General features: G+C 44.2%; 1 protein-coding gene across 2 annotated transcripts in view; it reads right to left on the reverse strand.

The window, feature by feature from the left end:
* The window catches only part of PIK3C2B (phosphatidylinositol-4-phosphate 3-kinase catalytic subunit type 2 beta), a 77,797-nt gene that overhangs the window by 2,255 nt on the left and 52,051 nt on the right, over positions 1–23,491 (reverse strand). For both annotated transcript variants that reach the window (XM_036756003.1, XM_036756004.1), the window contains 16 exons: positions 22,679–22,772; positions 22,072–22,166; positions 20,927–21,107; positions 19,481–19,588; positions 17,903–17,995; positions 16,561–16,690; positions 16,054–16,190; positions 11,491–11,660; positions 9,509–9,665; positions 8,976–9,085; positions 7,848–8,049; positions 7,285–7,409; positions 4,817–4,934; positions 3,992–4,073; positions 3,137–3,243; positions 86–214 (listed from right to left, as the gene is read on the reverse strand). In XM_036756003.1, coding sequence (XP_036611898.1) covers positions 86–214; positions 3,137–3,243; positions 3,992–4,073; positions 4,817–4,934; positions 7,285–7,409; positions 7,848–8,049; positions 8,976–9,085; positions 9,509–9,665; positions 11,491–11,660; positions 16,054–16,190; positions 16,561–16,690; positions 17,903–17,995; positions 19,481–19,588; positions 20,927–21,107; positions 22,072–22,166; positions 22,679–22,772 — 2,038 coding nt within the window. The remainder of the gene's footprint in view (positions 1–85; positions 215–3,136; positions 3,244–3,991; positions 4,074–4,816; positions 4,935–7,284; positions 7,410–7,847; positions 8,050–8,975; positions 9,086–9,508; positions 9,666–11,490; positions 11,661–16,053; positions 16,191–16,560; positions 16,691–17,902; positions 17,996–19,480; positions 19,589–20,926; positions 21,108–22,071; positions 22,167–22,678; positions 22,773–23,491) is intronic.

The raw sequence follows: 23,491 nt of genomic DNA on the forward strand, positions 1-23,491 counted from the left end.
ATACAAAGGAGCCTCCTTCAAACCATCTAGGGACAGCCCACACCCTGCTTTGATAACTCTGGTTCTGTTAGATTCCCCCACACACCATCTCATTGTAGGTTGGGTTGCAGGTTTTCCGGGCCACTTTAGTTTTCCTCTTGGTGGTTTTCTGGGGGTCAGGGAGGAGGTAAATCTTCACATAGGGGTCAGGGTCATTCCCATCCTGGAGCAGCTGCTGCAGAGAAGATGCAAAGTGTGACAGACATCCCCTCCTTACTTCTAACACTTTATCTATCATATGCCAACTATCTCTTCTAGCCAGACCAGTCCCCTATAGGCAATGTGCTTAATTCCACACCTATATTTTATAGTTCTCAACACCTGGAATATACCATCCTATAAATCTTCTCTTATTAAAATCCTATTTTGATGCCTCGTTGTGGCCCTGGATTCCAAAACCCGGACTCTGGCAAATCTTATCAAGGTGGAAGGGCTTTGAATACAGGCCTGGGGATAGATCATACCTCTGCTGTCCAAGGACCAGCCTAGTAAAGCTTAGAGCAGACTGGCTACCAGGTGATAATTTTTATTTTTGGCTGCAGCACCCCATGAAGACCATGGACTAGATATCCAAACATTTTTCATTTCATATCCCTCTCAGTAAAATTTGTGAGCATTTGCCCCCAATGTGTGTATATTTACTTAGTTGTAAATTGTGTGCACGTTCTACTGTACTAATAATTATATAATATGTGATATATAATTACACAAAGAAGTTTCAAAAAGATGACATAAAGATGAATTAATATTTGATCATAGAGTCAATAGGGAGCTAGTGGAATTTATTGAGCAGGGGAATGACACGGTGAGATCTACATAATGGGAAGATCACTTGGGCAGCCATGTGGAGGGTAGAGTAGAAAGAAGAGAGACTAGAGACAGGAAGACCAATTAAGAGGCCACTTGAAAAGTCCAGGTGAGAGGTAATGAAAAGGGGAAAGGTTGAGAGATGCGGAAGCAAAACTGAAGAGACTTGGCAACTGATTAGATATATGGGGTGAGGAAGAATGTGGAGCTGAAGATTGGCACCAAGGCTTTGAAAACCTGAGTCAATGAGAAGATAGGGCTTTTGAAAGGAGTAAGAAAGTTTGGAAGATGAGTGTGTCTGCTTATCCTATACGACTCCCTCCATCTCTCCCCAAAACAAAAAAGTGGGGCTGTTACTCACTGGTCAATGCCCTCCAAGTACAGAGTCTGCTTTCCTAGGGGAGCCTGCTGCAGTCACCAAGTGATCTGCAGGACAGGTGAGGCAGAATTTGCTCAAGGCACCAGCTCAGCCATGGCTGGTAGCAGTTATTTTAGGCTCTTTAGGTGCCTTGAGAGCACCCCAGACTGGGAGGGAGGGGTAAATACGAGCTTTCATAGCAGAAGGAAGGGGCTGAAGTAGCAGGTTTTTGATAAAGGTAGGTGCTGCCGAGTTACAGATAATCCTTATTATTGAGTACCTCAGCAAGAATGGATTTGACCTATCTTCCTTTTGGCTCTCAATTGATTGCTCACACGCCACCTTGGAATCAGGCCACAATGCCCCTGGGGGATACTATGGTTCCCCAGACCCTACTTTGGAGACCACCAAACTAAAATCCCTTTCCAGCTCTAAGTCCTATGATCCTATGATCTAAGGTGTATATGTTCTACATGTATATACACATACGCACACACACACGCACATGCATATATATGGTGTGTATGTATATACATATACATATATATACACAATTGATTGAGATAAGATAGGAATCCCTACACCTTAGGATCATATCATATGCCTTAGAGCTGGAAAGATATATAGATATAGATAGACATACAGATATCTCAAGGAAAGGAGGATGTGTACCAATTAAATTACTGAAGTTTCATCTTCCCCATCCTTCAAGACCTAATGCAAGTTCCCATTGATCTCTACCTTCTCTGGGTTCCTATCACAAAATTTCATATTTAATTACATACTCCTTCATGAAATTCTCTACTTGTTTCACATACTTGTGACTTGTATCCATAGTCATACTGTGAGCTATTTGACAAGAACCATAGCATGGTTTATGCTTCTTTGTGTGTATTGGTAATTAAGGTGGGACTTTTTTTTTTTTTTACTGTTTTCTCTTTTAAAATGCTAAAGTAATCAAGTGCCTTTGATTAAGTCTTACTAGGTGCAAAGCCCCTTTTGCTAACTAGGTGTGAAGTCCCAGGTCCACACCCTTTTGCTGATTAGGTGTGAAGTCTTCAGGCCCTAAGAAGGGTATATAAACTCAGAGGTTAGCATTTTGTTTGGGCCTCTCACTCACTGGAAGAGTGTTGGTGTGGAGACTCCGAGTTGCTGCTGGAGCCGCCCCCCTCCCCCTCCCTTGAAGAAAACCCAGATGTTGGTGCTTCTCTTTTTGGTAATTATGTATATGATGTCTCGATCAGACAAAGCCTGTCTATTGAATTGTATTATTTGCTCTGTTTATATTTTTCTGTTTGTATTTGCTTTGAAGTTCAGGGTGCTGGCTTTTCCCCCTGAACTAAGTGAATGATATATGTATGTTTGATTAAAGTGAAACTGTCAACCCCTTAAAGTTGCTTTCCTTAGAAAAGCAGATCAAAGAATCTGTGCTGGCAGCTCTTGTTGCTGGTCTTGTTGGGTCTTACACCCCTACAGCATCTGCAAGCCACATTGTTGTTACACTGTGTTTCCTACATGCCTAACACTGTGGATACTCAGCCAGTTTTCAGTCATTTTTCAGTCATGTCCAACACTTCCTGACCCTTTTGGGGTTTTCTTGGCAGATACTATTGTTTTGCCATTTCCTTCTCCAACTCATTTTACAGATGAGAGGACACAGGCAAACAGGGTTAAGTGACTTGCCTAGGGTCACACAGTTAGTGTCTGAGGCCAGATTTGAACTCAGGAAGATTGAGTCTTCCTGACTTTGGGTCTGGCACTCTATCTATTACAACACCTAGACCTGCCCTACTCAGTCAATACTGGATTTGATATGGAGGTCGATCATGATAAGAGGAAGGGAGAATTGAAGAAGAATGGGTTAAGCCATTCAGTATAAACACAGGAAAAACAAAGATTACTGGCCCATACTTGCCTGACTTTAGAACTTACCAGACCCCGGATATGCATCACCATGATGAACAGCTTATTGTTTTTGTAGGAGATGGATAACTTCACCTCTCCCCCTACCTTCCCCACTGGCCGGGCCCATGTGCCATCTACAGAAATCAAAGGGAAAAGAAAAGGTAGGATGAGTTCTAATCACTTCCCTGCTACGGTCAGTTAATTCTGCCTCCTGCCCCACCTTCACCAGTTTCTCATTGTCCAATCAAGGAAAGGGAATTCTGGCCCTGACTACATTAGGAATCTCCTAGGTCAGGGCTGTCCCACCTTAGGTTTTTATTGAAACAATAGACAACATATTTGGATTTGCCATTTTAGTGAGAGCTCTGCAGTAGCTCGGCTTCATTTACTAAAACATTTATGTAGATTTCTATGCTTGTATGTGAGCTGCATAAATTGCACTGCAGGCTGCATGCAGGCCATGGGCTGCGTTTTGGACAGCCCTGTCTTAAGTGAACTAAGTCTGAGTAGTGTCCTGGAAAGCGGCATAATATAATGGGAAGCACGCTGGATTAGAAGCTTGAAAACCCATTGTGCTACTTAGTGCCTGCACTTCTGGGCTTGCTTCCTCCTCTGTCACTAGATGGTCCTAGGAATAGGATGGATATAGAAATGAGGACAGAGAACTGTAACTGTGCTATCATCCCCTGGATAGAACCCTGAGAAGGATGTACAAAAGAATATGCTGTGGCAATAGGAAAAGGTAGAAGGGGCAGGACTAAGGACAGGAGATTGAGGATGGGGTCAGCAGAGGAAACAGCGACAGAAAAGACCCTAACAGGCCAGAAGGGAAGACTTTGGGGAAGGGGCAGTAGGGTTATGGTCCTGGAGCAGACACTGTACCTGAGGATTTGGGAGCTGGGCTGATGCCAGCAGCCTTGTCATCCCTGGGCAGGGGGTGGAAGAAAGTGTACACCAAATCACACTGGAAGGAAAGCACACAACCCACTCAAGTTCAAGGGCAGTAAGCTTCAGCTCTTCCTGGCTCTCCGATTTCCCTCCTGAAATCCTGAAGCCCTGAATCAGGTTCCTCCCACCAACGGCTCCCTACCTCCTACCTAACCCGACTCTGGCCTTCTGCCCCAGCCAGGCAAACCCGCTGGCCCTCCCTTGTCTTTACAGGCTCAGCCTTCACATGAGCTATTCTGCCCTTCCCCCACACCCTAACACACTCATGTGTAAGTCATCTGCCCTTTACTCTGCTAAATCTTACTCTCTCTTTCCTTAACAACCAGCCCCAAACTTCCTTCTCTTCCAGGAAACATTCCATGACTAACTGCTTCTGACTCTAATCACCCTAATTCTTCTAGGATCCCTAATGAATACATGTTGAGTCCCATAGTTGACTTGGCTTGTTTCTGTCATTTGTGTTTACATCTTTGGCCTCTATTAGGCTGGGAGCCTCCCAGAGGGCAGACACTGTACCATCTTCTTCCTTTTTATCTCGAGACATAGCACAGTGAGGGTCAGGGCTTTACACAGAGAGGGTGCTTATTGCAGGCTACTAACTAAAGATTAAAAGGAAAAGACCAAAGATCATTGGATTTTCAGAGTCTTTGACAGAGGTATCTCCATGTCCCTTTGTACCCTCTTCCCTCCATCATATTCCTGCTCCTTCTTTTCCAATCACTCCCAAACCACTCCTGTCCTATGAATGGGGATGCCCACCTCTGCCACCTCTGGGGACGAATGGATCAGGTGCCAGATATACCCATTCAGCAGTTCCTTCCTCCGCTCGGCCACAGCCTCACCTCTAGATCGGCCAATCACAAATCTGCTGGGAAAGCTGGGGTGGGAATGAGGGATGTCCATGAGAGGGGAGGAGGAAGAGGGTGACAAACAAACAAAAGAGGGAGTTACTCCTCAAATATCAAAAGCTGGCGATATTTCCATTGATCAAACCCATACTTCTCCCCTTAACCTGAACAACTGGAAGGGACTTAAGTCTAAATTTTCCCCATCCCATAAAACGCCCCATTTCTCTAGACTCAGAGGACATAGACGTATCCTGATCTAGCTCCTTAATGCCTCAATATAGCATCAGACCAGCTGTTGTGTTGGAATGAACCTAGCAAAGAATGGAAAGACTTATCATGGACAAACTGAATGGCTTTGGGAAAAATAATCAGAAAGAAGACCTGCTGCCACCTCCTGCAGAAAGGTGATGGACTCGGGTGCTGGAATGAGGCATTTTTTATTTTACATAGCCAATGTAGGGATTTGTTTTGCTTAGTTATACATATTTGTTACAAAGATTTGTTTTTCTTTTTTTTCCAGCGGGGGGGGGGGGCACAAATGGGAGAAAAAGAAAATATATTTTATTAATTGAAAAAAAAATTTAAAAGAAAATAAGCATAAAAATATAATTATTTTGGAACATAAGAAGGAAGTGGGACTATAGAGATTACCCTAAATTTTACAAATGAAAAAAAAGAGATTCAATTTCCTATAGGCTCATTTCTCATTTTCATGAGGCGCACCCTGATTTGCTTCTGGCAAGACAGGGCTTGATTTTATGACCAAGAGCTGGACTGGTGCAATTCTAGGGGGTTTATGGGAAAGTCACAGCTATTTGGCCCCCAAGAGAAACCTCTGCAAAATGGCAAAGATGTGCCTCTACAGAAAAAAAAGGGGGCTACAGCAATAAAATATACAAGGTTATGTCCCAAAAGTCTTAGTGAAGTTTTAAACTTTAACACCTTAAACTAGGTAACTTTAATTACTTTAACAACTTAAATTAAGTATATTTAATAATTTAAGCTTTTATAACTTAAAACTACACTAACGGGGCAACTAGGTGGCACAGTGAGTAGAGCACCAGCCCTGGAGTCAGGAGGACCTGAGTTCAAATCCAGCCTCAGACACTTGACACACTTTACTAGCTGTGTGACTTTGGGCAAGTCACTTAACCCCAATTGCCCTTCCCTCCCTGCAAAAAAAAAAAAAACTACACTGACTCTTGGGACACCTCCTGTATAGCGGTACATTTGGTAATAGCAAAAAAAAGTGGAAACAAGACAGATGCCCCTTGATTGGGGAATAGCTAAACAAATTTTGGTGTATGATAGCAATGGAATTCCACAGTAGAGTAAGAAATGATGACTATAATGGATATGGAGCATACAAATTAATATAAAGTGATACAAGCGGATGCAGGAAAACAATATACCCAATGACCCCAGGAATAGAAATAAAAAAGCACAATAAGTGACTGGAATAGAATGCTGGGAAATTATAATGACCAGCTGAGGCATCTTTTTTATTTTTTTGAATTAAAAAGATATTTGGAAGACAGTCAGAAAAAGGCACAGACTGACAGGACAGCTTTGAAAGCTAGAGAATGATCTTTTTTATACACCTAAAAATAAAAGCGGGCTATACATAAGAGAGAGCATTAGTTTCATAGTATGATCCTCATTTTCTGTTCCACTGTGTAGATATACAAAAGTCCATCCCAATTGGTGATTCAGAATAAAAAATTAATTTGTAAAAAAGATAAAAAAATTTGCATGAGGTGGGTGCAGAGGAGGGGTGGTGGGAATGAAAACTATAATGCCCAACCTTGGCCCCAAAGCAGAAATATGAAGGGAGGAAATAAATATTTATATAGTGCCTACTATATGTCAGGCACTACACTAAGCTCTTTTTACAAATATTATCTCATTTCATCCTTACAACCAGCCTAGGAGGTAGGTACTATTATGATTTCCCGTTTTACAGGGGAAGAAAATGATGGAGGTAAAGGTTAAGTGACTTGCCAGGGTCACACAGCTAGTAAGTGTCTGGAGCTGGATTTGAATTCAGGGCCTGACTCAGCACTCTATCCACTGCACCACCTGACTGCCCTGATGTGCTGCTTAGCTTTGCTAAATTGCATGTTGAGGAATATAGGCGATATGAGAGCAGGGACTGTTAGCCTTTCTTTGTATTCCTAGGACTTAGCATAGTGCCCAGTACAGAGTAGGCGCTTCCTAAATGTTTATTGACTGACAAAATATATCAATCAACATTGTTAAAATCTGAAGTCCCTCTTTCAAGGAGGGGCCTGCTTCTGCCCTGAGCCTCGCTCCCCTACCATCACCACCCCATTGCCCCAAAGTGCATTAACAAAGGGCTGCCAGGCAGTGGCTGTATACCTGGGCAGATGGAAGGAAGGGAAGAGAAGGCGGAGCTTGCTGTGTAGTTCCTGGAACTCCTCGAAGGTCCGTTGGATGTAGACAGCTTCATGGGCGTTCTCACGCATCACCTTTACCACATAGATCTGCAAAGGCCCAGAGTCTTGTTCTGTGCCCTCCCTGCCCTCTGTACCCAGAGGATTTCTGTTTGTTTGGGGAAGTAGGGCTAGGAACAGGAGAGGAAGGATGAGAAAGGAACCTGGCCCTCTGAGAAACTTTTAGCGATCCTCCTTAAACAGAGACCAGGGATCTACTGGGTTTTTCAGATGGAGAGAAAATATTATGTAGCAAAGTGGCAAAAAATAAGTGATGTTTTCTTGGGCACACTTCATAAAATAAATACTTAAGCTGACAGGAGGATCATCTGGTCCATTTCTCACATCAGCCAAGTCAGTCATGTGAGTATAAAAGGAAAGGGTGTTGACAACCCTCTAACATATATTCCATTTGCATCCCTATCAGATCAGGGGGAGGTTGTTGCCCTAAGCTGGGATCCGTGGGGAACGGGTGAGCAGGACACTTACATAGCCCTTATGGGGGTGGAAGACCTTCTCATGGCGACAGAGGAAGACATCACTGATGCGCCCAGAGCTCTTGAGGGTGTAAGTACGGGGGGCAAAAGAGAGGGTCAGCCGGTCATCGGAACCTGTGAACTTCATCTGCGCCAAGTTGTGGATGAAGAAATTGAGCTTTGTGGCCACGCTGCCCAGGCTGGACTCTATTAACCTGTTATAGGATGGCAAGGAAATAGAGGAATGGACCCTGCTGGATCTTCCCATGTCTCTTCTGCATAGGATACCGGTCCTCCCTTGGACTTCATGGCATAGCGCTTGCTTGGCAATTCTCATGTATTTACAAATAATTTTGTTTTCTGGTCTTAGTTTTGTTCTGGATCTGTGATTTCATTTGTATGGGGAACTCTTGGTGAGGAAATCCCTTCTACCAATATAGATCAAGTTCTCTGTGACTTAGAGATGCTTGGGCCCACTGAGAGATTATGTTATCGACCCAGGATCACGTTTCCATTATGTGTCAGGCAGGACTTGAATCCAGCCCTTGATCTTCCATGCCACAATGATTTTCATATTATTTTGTATTGTAGTTATTAGTGAGTGGTTTTCATAAGTTTAACAAAGACAGTGTCTTCACCCACCCTAGTACCACATTCTATATATGGTAAGCCCCTGATTAATGCGTGTGGAACTGAACCTTCTAGGGAAAACATGAATGAGTGCAAATTATAGAACCACAGACTTAGCACCGGAAGGGATCTTAGAAATCATCTGGTCCAACATTCCTTTCCCTCCCCCGTTTTATTTATAAAGAACCTGAGGCCAAGATAGGTAAATCCATCCCTACTGATTTCATTGCAAAAAATATTCAAAACGTGCCTCACTAATGGTCCAATTACTTCATATTTAAAGGACAGCACCTCCCAAACAAATACAAATGGAAAAACTGAGGCCCAGAAATGAACTCGCTTGCCCATCATCGATCACACACAGAGACTCGAGAATAAAACTGAGTCCATAATGAAAGCCAACACCTCCCTCTACACTAGCATCACACCTGTGCCGTCTCTAGTTCCCAACTCCTGGCCTGCTCCTTCTAGTATCTCAGGGGGAGCATAGCTGCGGCACTCAGGGCATTACCTAGTGAAGTAGGTGGTGGCATCGGCCTCTGTGTCCTGGGGCCTCAAGGCGTCGTACACGTACTTGAGGTCCTCGAGGTCTGAAAGCTCAGGGATCCCACAAGACAGCATCTGGGTAAGAGGGAAAGAGGAAATTACGCATGTGACTTTGGTGACTTCCAAGGCAGCCTATTACACGTAGACGCCCTTGACCATCCTAGAGGGTAATAGTGGGGGGAAGGGTCTGTACACCAATCAGCCTAAGGACCCAGGACAGGGTGCCCAGAGAACTGTTGATTCAATTCAAGAAGCATTTATGAGTGGCATGCTATGTGCTAGGCACAGGCTAGGGGCACAGACAAAAAGCAAGAGTCTCTGTCCTCAAGTTGCTTATATTCTATTGGGGAATAATAAGAATAACTGATACCTATAGCAGTTTAAGGCACATTATTGATCTGACCAGACACCCCGCAGCGAGTCACAGCTTGGGGTGGGGTTTTAAGGGCAGTATCAAGCTATGAGGAAGAGGACATTAGAGGAGGACAGTCCTCTCACCAGGCCCAGAAGGTTGAGGAAGAGGTGGGTATGCTTTCTAATGAGGTTGTAGGCCTGGCAGCAAAGGTCCACAAAGTCATGGAAGCGGCTGGATGGTTTGTCACCCCCATTGATGACGTACGCCATGTCTGAGGTAAAGACGAAGGGGGCACGGTCCCTGGGCAAAGAGAAACATATGGACAGAGGCGAGGTTAAAATGAAAGACAAAATCTCACCCTCCTGGACCGGATCGATGTTTTAACTTATCTATCCAACCAAGACAAATAGAAATCTCTACATTTTTTCTATTTTTTGTTCTATAATGTTATTAGTATCAGAAACCACTAGTTAGAAACTTCTCCTACCAATGCAGATTAGCACTTTACCTGAAATGTTTAGTCCCAGAGAGTTTCCCACACCCAAAGAATAAGTGAATCTCTTTAGCGTTATTATTATTATTTTTTAAGACAAAACAGGAAAATGATAAATGCTGGAGAAGATGTGGGAAAATTGGAACATTGTTACATTGCTGGTGGAGTTGTGAACTGATCCAGCCATTTTGGAGAGCAATTTGGAACTATGCCCAAAGGGCTATAAAAATGTTCATACCCTTTGACCCAGCAATACCATTTCTAGGGTTGTATCCCAAAGAGATCACACAGGTGGGAAAAGGACCCATATGTACAAAAATATTTATAGCGGCTCTTTTTGTAGTAGCAAAGAATTGGAAATCAAGGGGATGCCCATCAACTGGGGAATGACTGAACAAGTTGTGGTATATGAAGGTAATGAAATACTATTGTGCTATAAGAAATGGGGATGATAGGACTTCATAACAACCTGGAAAAACCTACATGATATAATGCTGAGTGAGTGGAGCAGAACCAGGAGAACATTATACACAACCACAGATATATGGATTCTGTGATGACTAACCCTGATAGACTTCGCTCTTCTCAGCAACACAAGGTGCAAAGACAGCTCCAAAGGACTCATGATGGAGAGAGCTACTACATCCAGAGAAAGAACTATGGAGTCTGAATGCAGATTGAGGCACACTTTATGCTCGCCGTTTTTTCCCCCTCTGTTTTTTTTTCTCTTTTGTTTTTGTTTTTGGGTTTTTTTGGGGGTTTTGTTTCTTCTTTCTCATGATTCATTCCATCGGTCACAATTCTTCTCCACAACTTGACTATTGTGTAAATAAGTTCAATGCAAAGTTATACGTAAAAGATAATATCAGATTCCATGCCGTCTCGGGGAGGGAGAGGGGGAGGGGGGAAAGAAAATCAGGAACTCAAAATTATGTAGAACCAAGTATTGTAAACGGAAAAAAAAAAAGGAATAAAGAGCCTACATATGAAAAAAAAAAGACTAGATTGTGCCCAGGCTGGACATACAGTAGGGGATCACAGATCAGATCGCACCACTGATTGACATGGGAGTTTTGACCTCCCTTTCTGACTCCTTCCAGTGTTCCTCTCCTTAAGTAGTTTGGTGACCTTCTTCCTGAGGGCTCACCATATTGGTGCTGGACTTGGTGAGGACATTGAATTGCCTACTGCAGCTCAGCACTCCCAAGCTCAAGTGATTTACCAGCCTCAGCCTCCTCAGCAGCAAGGAGTACAGGTGTGTGCTATCACATCTGGCTAATTCAAATTCTTAAGAGAACTCTAGGGAAGAACGCCCCATGACCTCCCTTGATCACCTGTTCCAACATCAAATCATCCAGATAGTCATTTTCCATGTAGTTAGACTCAGTTCTTTCAGCTGCAATTTAAGGTCAATTCTCAATATGTGCTGAAAATAGCTGATCTTCACTTTCCTAAATTAACTTTTTGTGTCACAAGGAGCATTATTAAGTTGGTCCCAAGTCTTCTCTTCCCTAGGCTAACAAACTCTAGGGTCCTGTCACCCATTTCCCAGCGTTGAAACATTTCACCTGGCCTCCGTGCCCTTCTCACATGTAAATAAATACACACTTTTTTCACTGGAGGCCCACTCACCGCTTGATGTTGCCAAACATCTGGGCATGGCCCAAGAAGCGACCAAAATCAATGTGGAACATGTGGCCCGTGGTCTTGAGCATGATGTTGTCATTGTGCCGGTCACAGATGCCCAGGACGTAGGTGGCCACGCAGCAGCCGGCACAAGAGTAGATGAAATTCTCCACAGCCTAGAAGGAGAAGAAAAGCATGGAACTGGCCAAGGGACAACAGGGGCCATAGGTTTGTCCTGCCTGAATGGATTGACATGAGAGCCAGCTGGAGAGGGACAAACGTCATGCTTTCTGTCTTTGCCACCACTGCTGCTTGATCATATACTGTCTTGCATTCAACTCCGTATCATACTTGTTTGCATGACAGATCCTCAGTATCAAGAGGATGGTTTATGAATACTCTACACACATAAATACCCCCATGGCAGGTTTATGGTCCAAGTGAGGAAGGTCAGAGATTTCATTGATTGGGGCCCTAGAAACATCTATGGCCGTATAGGAATACAAGTAGCTGGAAATCAAGAAGGAATTTCCTTCTAAGGCCAAAATATCCCCAAATAACTGCCAGTGTTTAGAAGGATGGCTGGCACATAGTAGGCGCTCAGTACATGCTTGTTAAATTAAAATGAACAGAATTAAATGCTCATTTGGCATTTAGCTCAGTCCTGAGCTGATTAAAATAATTTAGCTAAGGTATGAACTCATGGAGTGGGTGTTTGAGGAGCTCGACATGAATCTCTGATGGAATTTTCTCTAATTGGAGCATGGAAGGGGGAAATATTTTGAGCAGGGAGCCTTTAAGTACTTCTTATCTATTCTGGTTAACTCCCTTGAACTCTTCTGTCCAATCCTTTTCTCCCCAAGGAACAAAACTTATATAACTAACATTACAGCCACTCGCCCACATTCAGTCCCACTTTCACTTTTGTGAGGTCTGTACCCTATGAGGTTCAGTAAAACTAGGCTGTTTGGTTTTGTTTCATTTTCTGTTTGACCAGCAGTTGGCACAACAGACCAGGAATGTGAAAAAACCTATTCTTCCAGTTCTCTGACTGGGCATAGGCTTCAACAATTCACTTCCACATTTCCGTTTCCTCATCAATAAAATGAACAGCCTGAGGAAGATGATATGAAAGGTCTCTTCCAGCTAGGCAATAGAGCATAGTGGAAAGAGAATACTGACATGGGCTCAGATATTGGCACTGCGGATCACTACCTGTAGAAATTCAGGTGAGTCACTTAACCTCTTTGGGACTCAGTTTCTTTATTTGTAAAAGAAGGAGTTTGGAAGAGATGACTATTAACACAGCCCTTTCATCTCAAAACATATGATCCTATATCCCACAACATTTCTATGATTCGAGATTCAGTCAAAGTCCCCTCTCCCCTGTGAAATTGTCCTTAATTGTTCCAACCCTCCCCTATCTTGGAGTCCTCACTGTCCTACTGTTCATTCATATACTGAATTCTTTTTGTATTTGTTTCTCATCTTTTATTTTTTTTTTTGCCTTTTTTTGGGGGGGGGCAGGGCAGTTGGGGCAAAGTGACTTGCCCAGGGTCACATAGCTAGTGCTTCAAGTGTCTGAGGCCAGACTTGAACTCAGATTCTCCTGACTCCAGAACCGGTGCTCTACTCACTGCGCCACCTAGCTGCCCCAGTTTCTCATCTTTTAAGTAGTATGTCAGTAAATAGACAGTCTCACACTTCCTTGAATGCCCCACCCTTTATGTAGTGGATAGACTTGGAGTCAGAAAAAACTGCCTGGGTTCAAATCCTGCCTCAGACAGTTACTCAGTCAGACAAAACTGCCTGGGTTCAAATCCTGCCTCAGATAGTGACCCTAAAAACTAGTCTCTTTCAGCCTCAGCTTCCACATCTGTAAAATGGGGATAATCATAGCACTTACCTCACAGGGTTTTGCAAACCGTAAAGTGCTATGTAAGTCTAAGTAATAAAAATAATAGCTCAAATGTACAAAGTGGTATAGGAGTTACAAGAAGAAAGAAGGAAATCATTTCTATCTGGACAAAACAGGGAAGACTTTCTCCACAGAGGTGGTTTCTACAGGGAGAGAGGTTAGAAGGCCAGATGGTATTTCAGGCAAAGGAAACCATGGAAACAAAGGGACAAGGACAGACAAATCCCAAAATTCTTGATTGACCCTTAGAATGAAAGGAATATGAAATGAGGCCAGAAATAGAGACTGGAGCCAGATGGCAGAGGAAAGGCAATGGATACCAGCGTAGGGAGTTTAGAGAATATATTTAAAGCTGGAAGGAACTTTCAAGGCCATTTAGTCAAACCCTCTCATTTTAGAATTGAGGAAACTGAGCCCCATGGAGGTGAATTAATCTGTTCAACACCACTTAGGGAGTGTCAGACGTGAGACCTGGATCCAGGTACTCGGACTCCAAATACACTGCTCCTCCCACTGTGATCCAAGGAGCTTACATTCTACATATGAATAGATATACTTTATGAGTATCCATAAAGGATTCATAAATCCCATAATCTTATTTTCATTTTTTTTTTCAAGAGTGGGAGTGGGTGGGGTGGGATGGAGAGAAGAAATGGAGGGAAAGAAGTGGGAGATAATTATAGTAACACCACTTTTGTCTTAGTGCTAATGGGGAAATCTGTCTCCCTGGGACTTGCCTTCTTGAGAAGAAAACAACAAAAAAAAAAAGAACTTTACAGCTTCACACACAATTCCCTTTTTCTTTTTTGTTTGGGGGTGGGGCGGGGTTGGTATATTGAAATGTTCAGATGTTTATAATTAAGCTTAGAATAAAAAAAACACAACACTTAAATGTTAAAAAAAGGAAAAAGATTGAAAAGAAAAGTGACCTCTTCCTTCTCTTGTGTCTTTTGGCTGCCTCAGAACTCCCCATCCGGTCCACAGGCCTTCTGACCCTGAACTTATCTGGCAGGTGATTGTGCCCTGGACTGCACATGAGGCTTTTTTTTCCCATTAAAATTTATGTATTGATTTTTAATAAATTTGTGTTGACGCCATTGGGTTTTACATTACCTACATTTCCTAATGTATCTTTCCCCCTTCTCCTCATGAGACCATTATAAATCTTGTAAGGCCTACCTCAGCTAGAAGACTGTGAGCTTGGGGATTGTAAGCGGGGACCCTCTCTGGGGCTTATTCTTCCCTTGCAGCCTACAAGGCTCTCAGGGCTTTTGTGAGGAAAGTGTGTTTTGTCAGCCTGAAAGCGATGAATGTCAGTGTGTGTTATTACCTCAATGCACCTGGCGTGATATGAGTAAACAGAAAAAGCTTGATAATTATAGTATTTGCTGGCTTCAGTTGGTTCTTTTTAGTAGAGGAATGGGAACTCAGGGTGCCACAATAGGGTAGAGTGCAGGAGTTCTTAATCTGGGGTTCACAAACTTGTTTTTTAACTATTTTGATACCTGTATTTCAGTTTAATTGATTTCCTCTGTAGTCCTAAGAATTTTATTATTTTCTTTAATTTAAAGACATTAGTCTGAAAAGAGGCCCATAGGCTTCACTAGATTGTCAACGGAGTCCATCACACACACACACGCGCACACGCACACACACACACACACACACACACAGGCTATGAATCCCTTGTATCATGGAAATCATTAGATTATAAGCTCCTTCAGGGCAGGGTCTGCCTTATTCCTCTTTTTGTATCCCTAGCCCTTAGCACAATGCCTAGCACATAGTTGGCACTTAATAAATGTTGATTGATTGATGGATGGAAATAATAATGGTCCAGGAAGCAGGAAAATTGGGTTTAAGTCCTAACTCTGCCATCGTCTAGCTGTGTGACTTTGGACAAGTCACTTCCCCAAATCTGAGCCACAATTTCCTCATTTGTCAAATGAAGGCACAAAACAAAATGGCTGAAAGGACCCTTTCCATTCCAAAATCCTATGACAAAGTATAAAACCAGGAACTCACACCATTGCTGATAAAGTACAGGTTACCTCACAAAATTCCAAAAAGAAATTCCAAAAGAAAATTCCAAAAGAAAAAAGCCTCTGATAGAAGAAAAATGGTCACCAAACATGGCTCGGTAGAAATATTAATTGGACTTTGCAAGTTAACCCCCACCCCCACTCCCACTCCCCAAGTGAGGAGGGAAGCCTCTTACAAAAGAAAGAGCAAAGATGACACCCTAAGAATTTCCCTGGCTTACATTGGAGACGTAAGCCCTAAAGACGGCAGTCCAAACCAACCAAGAGGAAATGTTTCCCTGGTCATTCTTTTCTTTTACCCCAAGACTTGTCAACTCCTAGGTGACTTTTATAGGATTAAGCTGTTCTACTTAAAGCAGCATGGTTATGGGTCTCTCAGGATCACCCCTTGTCATTGCACCACAGACCTTTAGAGCTGAAGGGATCTCAGAGATCACCTGATCCAAACCCCTCATTTTACAAATGAAGAAGGTTAAACTACAGAGCTAAGCCAACAGGCCAAAAGGTCATGCAGGTAATCATTGGTGGAGGCGGGACTTGATCCCAGGCCTTTTGATCTCAGTCCAGTGTTCTTTCCACCACACCAAGCTTCCTCATCCATGCTCCTACCTTCTCATACTCATCTTCCCCGGGGTTGTGCTTCTGCAGCCAGTCAGCCAAGGGTCGGTCCTTGAAGGAGCCGGTCACCCCATGCTCCACTTGGATCTTGCGCAAGGTTTCAGCATTGGGGATCATCTCCACCATGCCTGAGAAAGAAGGGATCTAGGTCACTCAAAGAAATGGGGTTCCAGGGCGATTAAGGAAAGACTCAGGCTGACACCTGCTGTGTCATTGACTTTTCAATCAGAATCCTTTCCTAGCTCAAGAGCAACTGAGGAAAAGGCCAGGATAATTTCAGGATAATCTTGGAAAGGGAACTCAATCTCCAAGCCCCCACCATATGCCATCTTTCTTTGTAGCTCTCAGGGCTTTCCCAGTAGATATATAGCCTTAAACTGGGGCACAACCACCCTCCTGACACTCTGGTTGTTGGAAGGGAGCAGAAGGAGGTGCACAGAGGGGAGGGAGTCTTCACCTCTTGCTATGGGCCCACCTATCCCCAGGAACCAAACTGACCTCGACCTCGGCCAGTGGAGAAACATCGGAAGATGACCATGCGCATGTCCAGTCCCTCCTGGATCCAGATCTTGTTCATGATTCGAATCATTTGCAGAGTTAGCATGTCCTGACGAAGATCATCCCCACACTGTGAGAAGGGGGAAGGGTGGTGGCCCCATATGGTCAGAGCAGGACACCATGATACCTTCCTCTCCGACCCTGGCACCCTCCATCCACCAGCTATACAAATCGTTGATGCGTGTTCCCCCGCCCCTCATCGGACACCGCTGATTTTGCCTCATTCATCAGACACCACCTCAAGGAGGAAGAAATTATCTTTTTTTTTTTCTGTGTTAGAACAAAGATGAGATTCCTCCCCTACCCCTGTTTTCTGAATCTTACCCTTCATTTTTGCTTTGGAAGGGGTGGAACTGGACCTGTGATTTCACTAAGATAGGGAACTCCCAGTGAGGAAACCCCCTCTGGCAGCATGGAACAGTATCTGCTTTGCAACCTGTGATTTGTCCTGGGTCACAGAGCCAACATAACTAGTAAGTGTCTGCTTGAACCCAGGTCTTCTTGATTCAGAGACAATTATACCACACTGCCTCTCAGTTTTATTCATTCGTGAATCAAGTTCATGTCCCAGTTCAATCCACAGTGAATGTCTTTCCTTCTGAAATCCTATGACTGGAGACAGCTTGGTGGCCTGGTGCGTAGATTCCTGGGCCTGGAGTCAGGATGACCTGAGTTCAAATCCAGCCCCCGACTGGATTTTTAGTTGTGAGATGCTGGGTGAGCATCCCTGTCTGCCTCAATTTCCTTAACTATCATATGGGGATGATAATAGCACTGACCTCACAGAGCTGTGGTCATCAAATGAGGTATTGGCAAAGTGCTTAGCATACTGGCTCGTTCCCTTCTTCCCTCTCCCCATGATACTTGTTGGCCTCACTCATTTGACATTTGGGGTATTTGTTTCTCATATTCCCTTCAGAAATAAGGTGCTCAGGAAATGTCTCAATACATTCTGGTGTCCTCCCAGTGACATCTACTGATCCTGTCACATGTAGGGAAAATCAGATGCAAAGAAAAGGAAGTGGACTGAGGCTCTGTACCTTGACTGGGGGAAGGGAGAGTTGTGGACTTATAAAAGGGAGTTTCCCAGTATCCCCATTCCATAAAATCAGGCATGTGCCTGGATTCTTGAGGAGTCTCTGGGGCTTACAGTTGGTCTCTGGAACTGGTTATCGGGGCTATGATGTGTTTCGCCAAGGTTAGTGCTTGTAAGAGCAATCTTGACCCCTTGGCCCATCATGGTTTCTTTTTTCCTGACCCAACCCTAGGATGATGCTCTCACCTTGAAAATGACACGGATGTTCTCACCCAGTGGGTCCACATTCTGGAAAGAGAGCTTGAGGGGGACCGCATTAGAGTTGAAATAGGAACAATCCTGCCACAGGGAAGGAGACGGGCCAGAATTAGGATTATTTTAGAGGAGAGGATGGCGACCTCTTCCCATCTCTGACAGGGAATGTCATCTCTCCTTCCTGAAATCCTACCCCAGCCCAAGTCCTCCTGTCACTTTTGCTTCCTTTCCATTCCAACTGTCACCTTCCTAGTTTCGGCCCTCCAGCTTCACCCCTGGGCTATTGCCTTAGCTTCCTAACTGGCCTCCTTGCCTCTAGTCTCTGCCTCTAATCAATCCCCTGTGATTCATTTCCCTAATATACAATTTTGATCTTCTTCCTCTCTTTCTCAGCACCTTTCCACGGCACCCCACATCTTCTAAACGAAGTCCAAACTCCTCAGCTTGGCATTCAAGGCCAACAACAATGTGCTCTATGAAATCTGCTTTTCCAGCTTTATCTAACATGTGTTCCCTGAATTAACCCTTTCCACTTGCTGAACTAGACAACTACTCTGAGGCAGGTAGGTGCTGTAATGTATAGTTGTGAGTGAACTTGGTGGCAAGAAGACTTGGGTTCAAACCCTGACTCTGATATCTAGTGGGTATGTGTCCACAGGTAAGGTCACAACCTCTCTGAGCCTCAGTTTCCTCACCTGTAAAATGGGGATAAGAATAACACCTACCTCACAGGGTTGTATGGATAAAATAAGATAACATATATAAAGCACTTTGCAGACCTCAAAGGGGTATATAAGTGTTCTTATCATTGGTATTATTATTATTCCTCACTACTACCAACATATCTTATACTTTCCCACTTTCATAACTCTGCTCATTCCATTCCTTCCTCCAGGGATGTCTTCTCCCTTTACTGAAATTCTACCCCATCTTTCAAAGCCTATTTCAAATGCCACCTCTTTGATAAAGCCTTCCTTGCTTTCTCCAGACGTGACCTTTCCCTTCTCTCTTTTTCTCCCTTTCTCTCTCTCTCTCTTTCTCCCTCTCTCTCTCCTCCTCTCTCCCTCTCTCTCTTCCTCTCTCCCTCTCTCTCTCTGTCCCTCCCTTCATCTCTCTCTCTCTCTCTCTCTCTCTCTCTCTGTCTCTCCATCTATCTATCTATAGATCTATCTATATGCATATATCTATATCTATCTATATCTACATCCATATCCATATCTATAGCTATATCTATCTATCTATCTTTCTATCTATATAACACAAACAGCACCCTGGGCATAGTTAGCACTCAACATCTGTTTACTGAATGGCCCACAAGGAGACAGTAGCAGAATCACAGGGCCAGACACTATGCATAACACCTGCCTACACGCTTTGACTCTGGTCCGTCCTAAGCTAGAGTTCTTGGGTCCTCTGAGGTGCTCAGAGAGCTAGGTTCCCAGCCTGGGACATCTCTCAGGGAGAAACCAGAGCATGTTCCTGGGGTTGCAAAGGTACAGGAAAACCATAATTATTAGTCCCTTTTCATTTCTAGATAAATGAGGAGCCTCACACCTGAAATCCACTCACCCGTGGCACGATGCCCTTAACCAGAAGGCTGGGGCTCAGAGGCAGCCGGCAAGAGCCATTGAGCTTAAAAAACTTCTTCACTTCCTCCAGCCCTGTTCGAAGGATCCCCTGTTGGAAAGAGAAAGAAAGAATGAAAGGGCAAGAAGGGAAAATCTATCAATCTCCCCAAGGCAGCGTATAGTTTAGGGTAATTAGGGGTGATGGTGTTAGACATTCAGAAGTGCCTGAGAAAACTGGTCTGGAGAAAGTGCTGACCCAGGAAGACTTAGGTTCAAATCCTGACTCTAATACCCAATATATGGGTGACCACAGACAAGGTGATCTCAGTTTCCTCATCTGTAAAATGGAAATAGAAATAGTTACCCATCTCACAGGGTGAGATGAATGAAATACAGCTTGAATGAAATAATGGCTGTAAGATACTTGCAAACCTTAAAGCGTTACACGTATCAGTCATTTTTATTACTGTCCTCTCCTTCTAAGGGACCTTCAAGAACAAGGAAAGGCTGGGTATCGTGGTACATGCCTATAATCCCTGCTGCTGGACGGCTGGGGTATTCTAAGCCGCAGGACAGTCAAAGCCTTACTAAATCCAGTACCAATATGGTGAGCCCCTGAGAGCTCAAAGCTTCTGTGTACCAACACAGGAGAAGGAGGAGGAAGAGGAGGAAGAGAAAAAGTTAGAGGAAGAAGAAGGAGGAGGAGATGTAAGGAGAGGAAGGGAAGGAAGATGACAAGGACAAAGACTTTCCCCAACTCTCCATGGATGGTTTATTGGTGGACACAGAGCACTGGGCAATAAGACCCTAGAGAAAGTTCATATGGAAATCCTTCAGATAAAGTCTAATAAATACCTCCCTTCTCACACCACCTTCCAAATCTGAAAGCCCTGACACGAAGTGACTAGTTAAAGGAACTAGAGATGTTTAGCCCAGAAAACAGAAGACAGGAGGCAGGAGTAGGAGGTGGGGGGTAGGGCAGTGACCAAAGCTTTCTCTTCCAGTAATTAAAAGGTTGTCACTTGGAAGAGGAATGAGATTTGTTTCTCTTGGTCCCAGAGGGCAGAACTAGGAGCAGTGGGAAGAATGTGTAGATTTTGGTTTAATATAAGGAAATAATTAGAACTGTCCAAAAGTGGAATGGGCTTTCTTCCAGGAGAGGATGTTCTCCATCTCTTCCGTGGAAGCCAAGAAATCATGTGGCAGAGGAGTTAGAGGTGGTGAAGATTGATTCCCGTTCTGATACAAGCTGGACCACATGGTCCCTGAGGTTCTTGCCAATCCTTTCATAAGATGCTATGAGTCTAGGAAATGTAATCCTGGCCTGAAAGCAGGGGGCTAGAGAGGCTCCATGATGAGCACCAGCACCCCAGACCCTGGCTACCGGGTTACAGTGGCTGTGTTGGGGCAAAGGTGGGAAGGCTAGCAGCAGCTTTTATCCACATACCTGCCGTGCAGATGGAGCTGCTTCTCGGACCTGCTGGGCCAGTTTAGCCAGGGTGTTGACAAGCCAGCACTGCCTATTGAATTCCTCCCGAAGCCCCTTCCCACAGCAGCACAGCAGAGCCGCCAGCAGGTACTGGTATCGGATGCTAAACTGGGAGTCCTTCAAGCCATCTTTCAGCAACCTACAGGGGAAAAATGGCATCACATGGGAAACAGCACCTGGAAGTACCTGCCCTCCCTCCACCCCCCACTGACTACCTAACCCAATCCAATAAACATTTATCAAGTGGCTATCATATGTTAGGCCTAGGCTAAGTGCCAGGGATACAATTATTAAATAAAAAGGCAGTGCCTCCCCTAGAGGAGCTCCAAAAGAAAAGACATATTACCTCTATAGGGAGAGGGATATTATCTCCACCCTCAACACATATCCACACCTTATTTTCATGACATTTGGCAGGGAGGGTGGGGCAGATTGCTGATTTCAGGGATGGGGAACTTCTGTGAGGAAAATCTTTCTACTCATATAGATTAGCATATTACCTGTAACTTATCATCTTAGAAGATTGTCCGTGGCACCAAGAAATTAAATAACCCAACCATGTTGACACAGTCAGTACATGTCAGAGGCAGGGCTTGAATTTGACTCTAAGGTTGGCCCTCTATCCACTATGGTAGGCCACCTCTCAGTACCCTAGCTAGAGGTCTATACCCCTGCAAACCCGAACCCAAGCTAAGCTTCATGCTTGCCTCATAGTTACATAGAACTCGAAGTACCCTCACATCCATTCTCTCTTTTATCACTCCACCATCTCTGGATAGCAAGAATGATTTTCCCTATAATTACAAGAAGGGGAAAGAAGAGTCCAGAGATGGTGAGTGATTTGTCAAGACTGCCTAGCCTAGTCAATAACAAAACTGGGGACCAGGAATTAGTTCTTCTGACTCCCAGTTTCTACATGCTTGGAACTACACATAAAATGAGAATCACAGACCTTTAAAACTGGAAGAGATCCTAGAGATTACATATGCCCATTCCCCCTCATTTTCCTAGGGGAAAACTGGGGCCTAAAGAGGTCATGTGTGTGCACACCCAACAAGAAAGACACATCTGCTTCCCACCCATCTGCATTGTGCTTTTTTTACCAGAAGAAATAGTGAGTGACTCTCAGGTCACAGACGGCTCGTTTCAGGAGGAAGCGCACCAGAGGGCTATCAAGATAACATTCGTACTTAAGGGCCTGTTCCAGGGAAAGAAAAAGGGAGAGAGAGCACTAGAGTGAGGTTTTGTTAGCTTTCCGCTGATGTCTATACCACCCACCCTCCTCCCAATGTTTCCCTTACTCAGTAGGGTCTTCTAGACCATAAGGTAAATATAGCATTATGTCTAGAATATGGGGAAACATAATTTGGTTTGTCTTGACTGTACTTCTTGAAGCGCCTCCTCCACATTGGAGTCAATGAGTCAGAGCTTTGAGGGATGAAACTAAGACCCCAACAGGCTAAGTGGGCCCAAGGTTACACAGTTAGCAAGTGGAAGAGCTAGAATTTGACCCCAGGGTCTCTCACTCTAGATCTACTGTTCACTAATGCCTTACAATGAGTGGGGTATAGGTGTTAGCATCATTTTCCCCCTTTTCAGGGTCTCAAAAGAGATACCATACCCAGCATGAGTGGGGGTGGGATTGAATATGATCAGGAGAGGAAGAAGGGCAGAGAGACCCACCTCAGCCACCCACTTTCTTCTACTTACCTGCACCAACTGGGGCAGGTAATCCAGGAGTTCTGCATCGGAGATTGAGTCAATCCATTGTACAGCCATACGGCGTACCTCCTGGTCTGGGAAACTACAAAACAGAGACCCAATATTTATGTGGAACAGCTCAGTCCTTGTCTCTGCCTTTGCAGACCAGCCATGCCCATTCTTGGCTGTACTGGGACTATGATCAGGGGAGATCTCAGGTACCTGCTTCGGATAAAGTCGTTGGCAGAGGAATTTGAGTAACTCCTCCAAGACACTGCAAGTGGGAAAATGATGCAGACACTTGCACCCCGCCATCCTTTCTTAGAATGTGAGAGCTGGGAAGACACTTAGAGGTCATCCAATTTAAACTGAGGTTTAAAGAAGTAAAGTGACTTGCCTAATGTTACATGGTAGTTAAGTGTCAGAGCTGGGACTAGAAATCAGGCCTCCTGACTCTTCGCCCGGTCTTTATTTTTATTATACCATGTTCCAGCAGGTACTGGTATCCCCATAATTAGAGAAGGTTTTGGGTACAGGAGGAACAAGCAGCCACACTCATGGAGAAGTTTGCTGAAAACGGAAAGGCCCTCTCTCCCCACTTTGACTGAAAATACTCTGCATGTCAGAGCACCTAAATATTCATTAACCTCAGATATCCTTGTCTTTAAGTCAGAGCTATAACTAGGCTTGGACCACTGGGGATCATGCTCCCTCCCTAGAGTCTGGAGAAGACAGTCATCTCCATGACTCCAAATTCTCCACCTGCACACCACCCAAATCCCTCACTGTGACACCGCTCTCCCAATTTTACCCTTAATGGGG

The sequence above is a fragment of the Trichosurus vulpecula genome, chromosome 4 (assembly GCF_011100635.1).
Source record: "Trichosurus vulpecula isolate mTriVul1 chromosome 4, mTriVul1.pri, whole genome shotgun sequence".
Lineage (NCBI taxonomy): Eukaryota > Metazoa > Chordata > Mammalia > Diprotodontia > Phalangeridae > Trichosurus > Trichosurus vulpecula.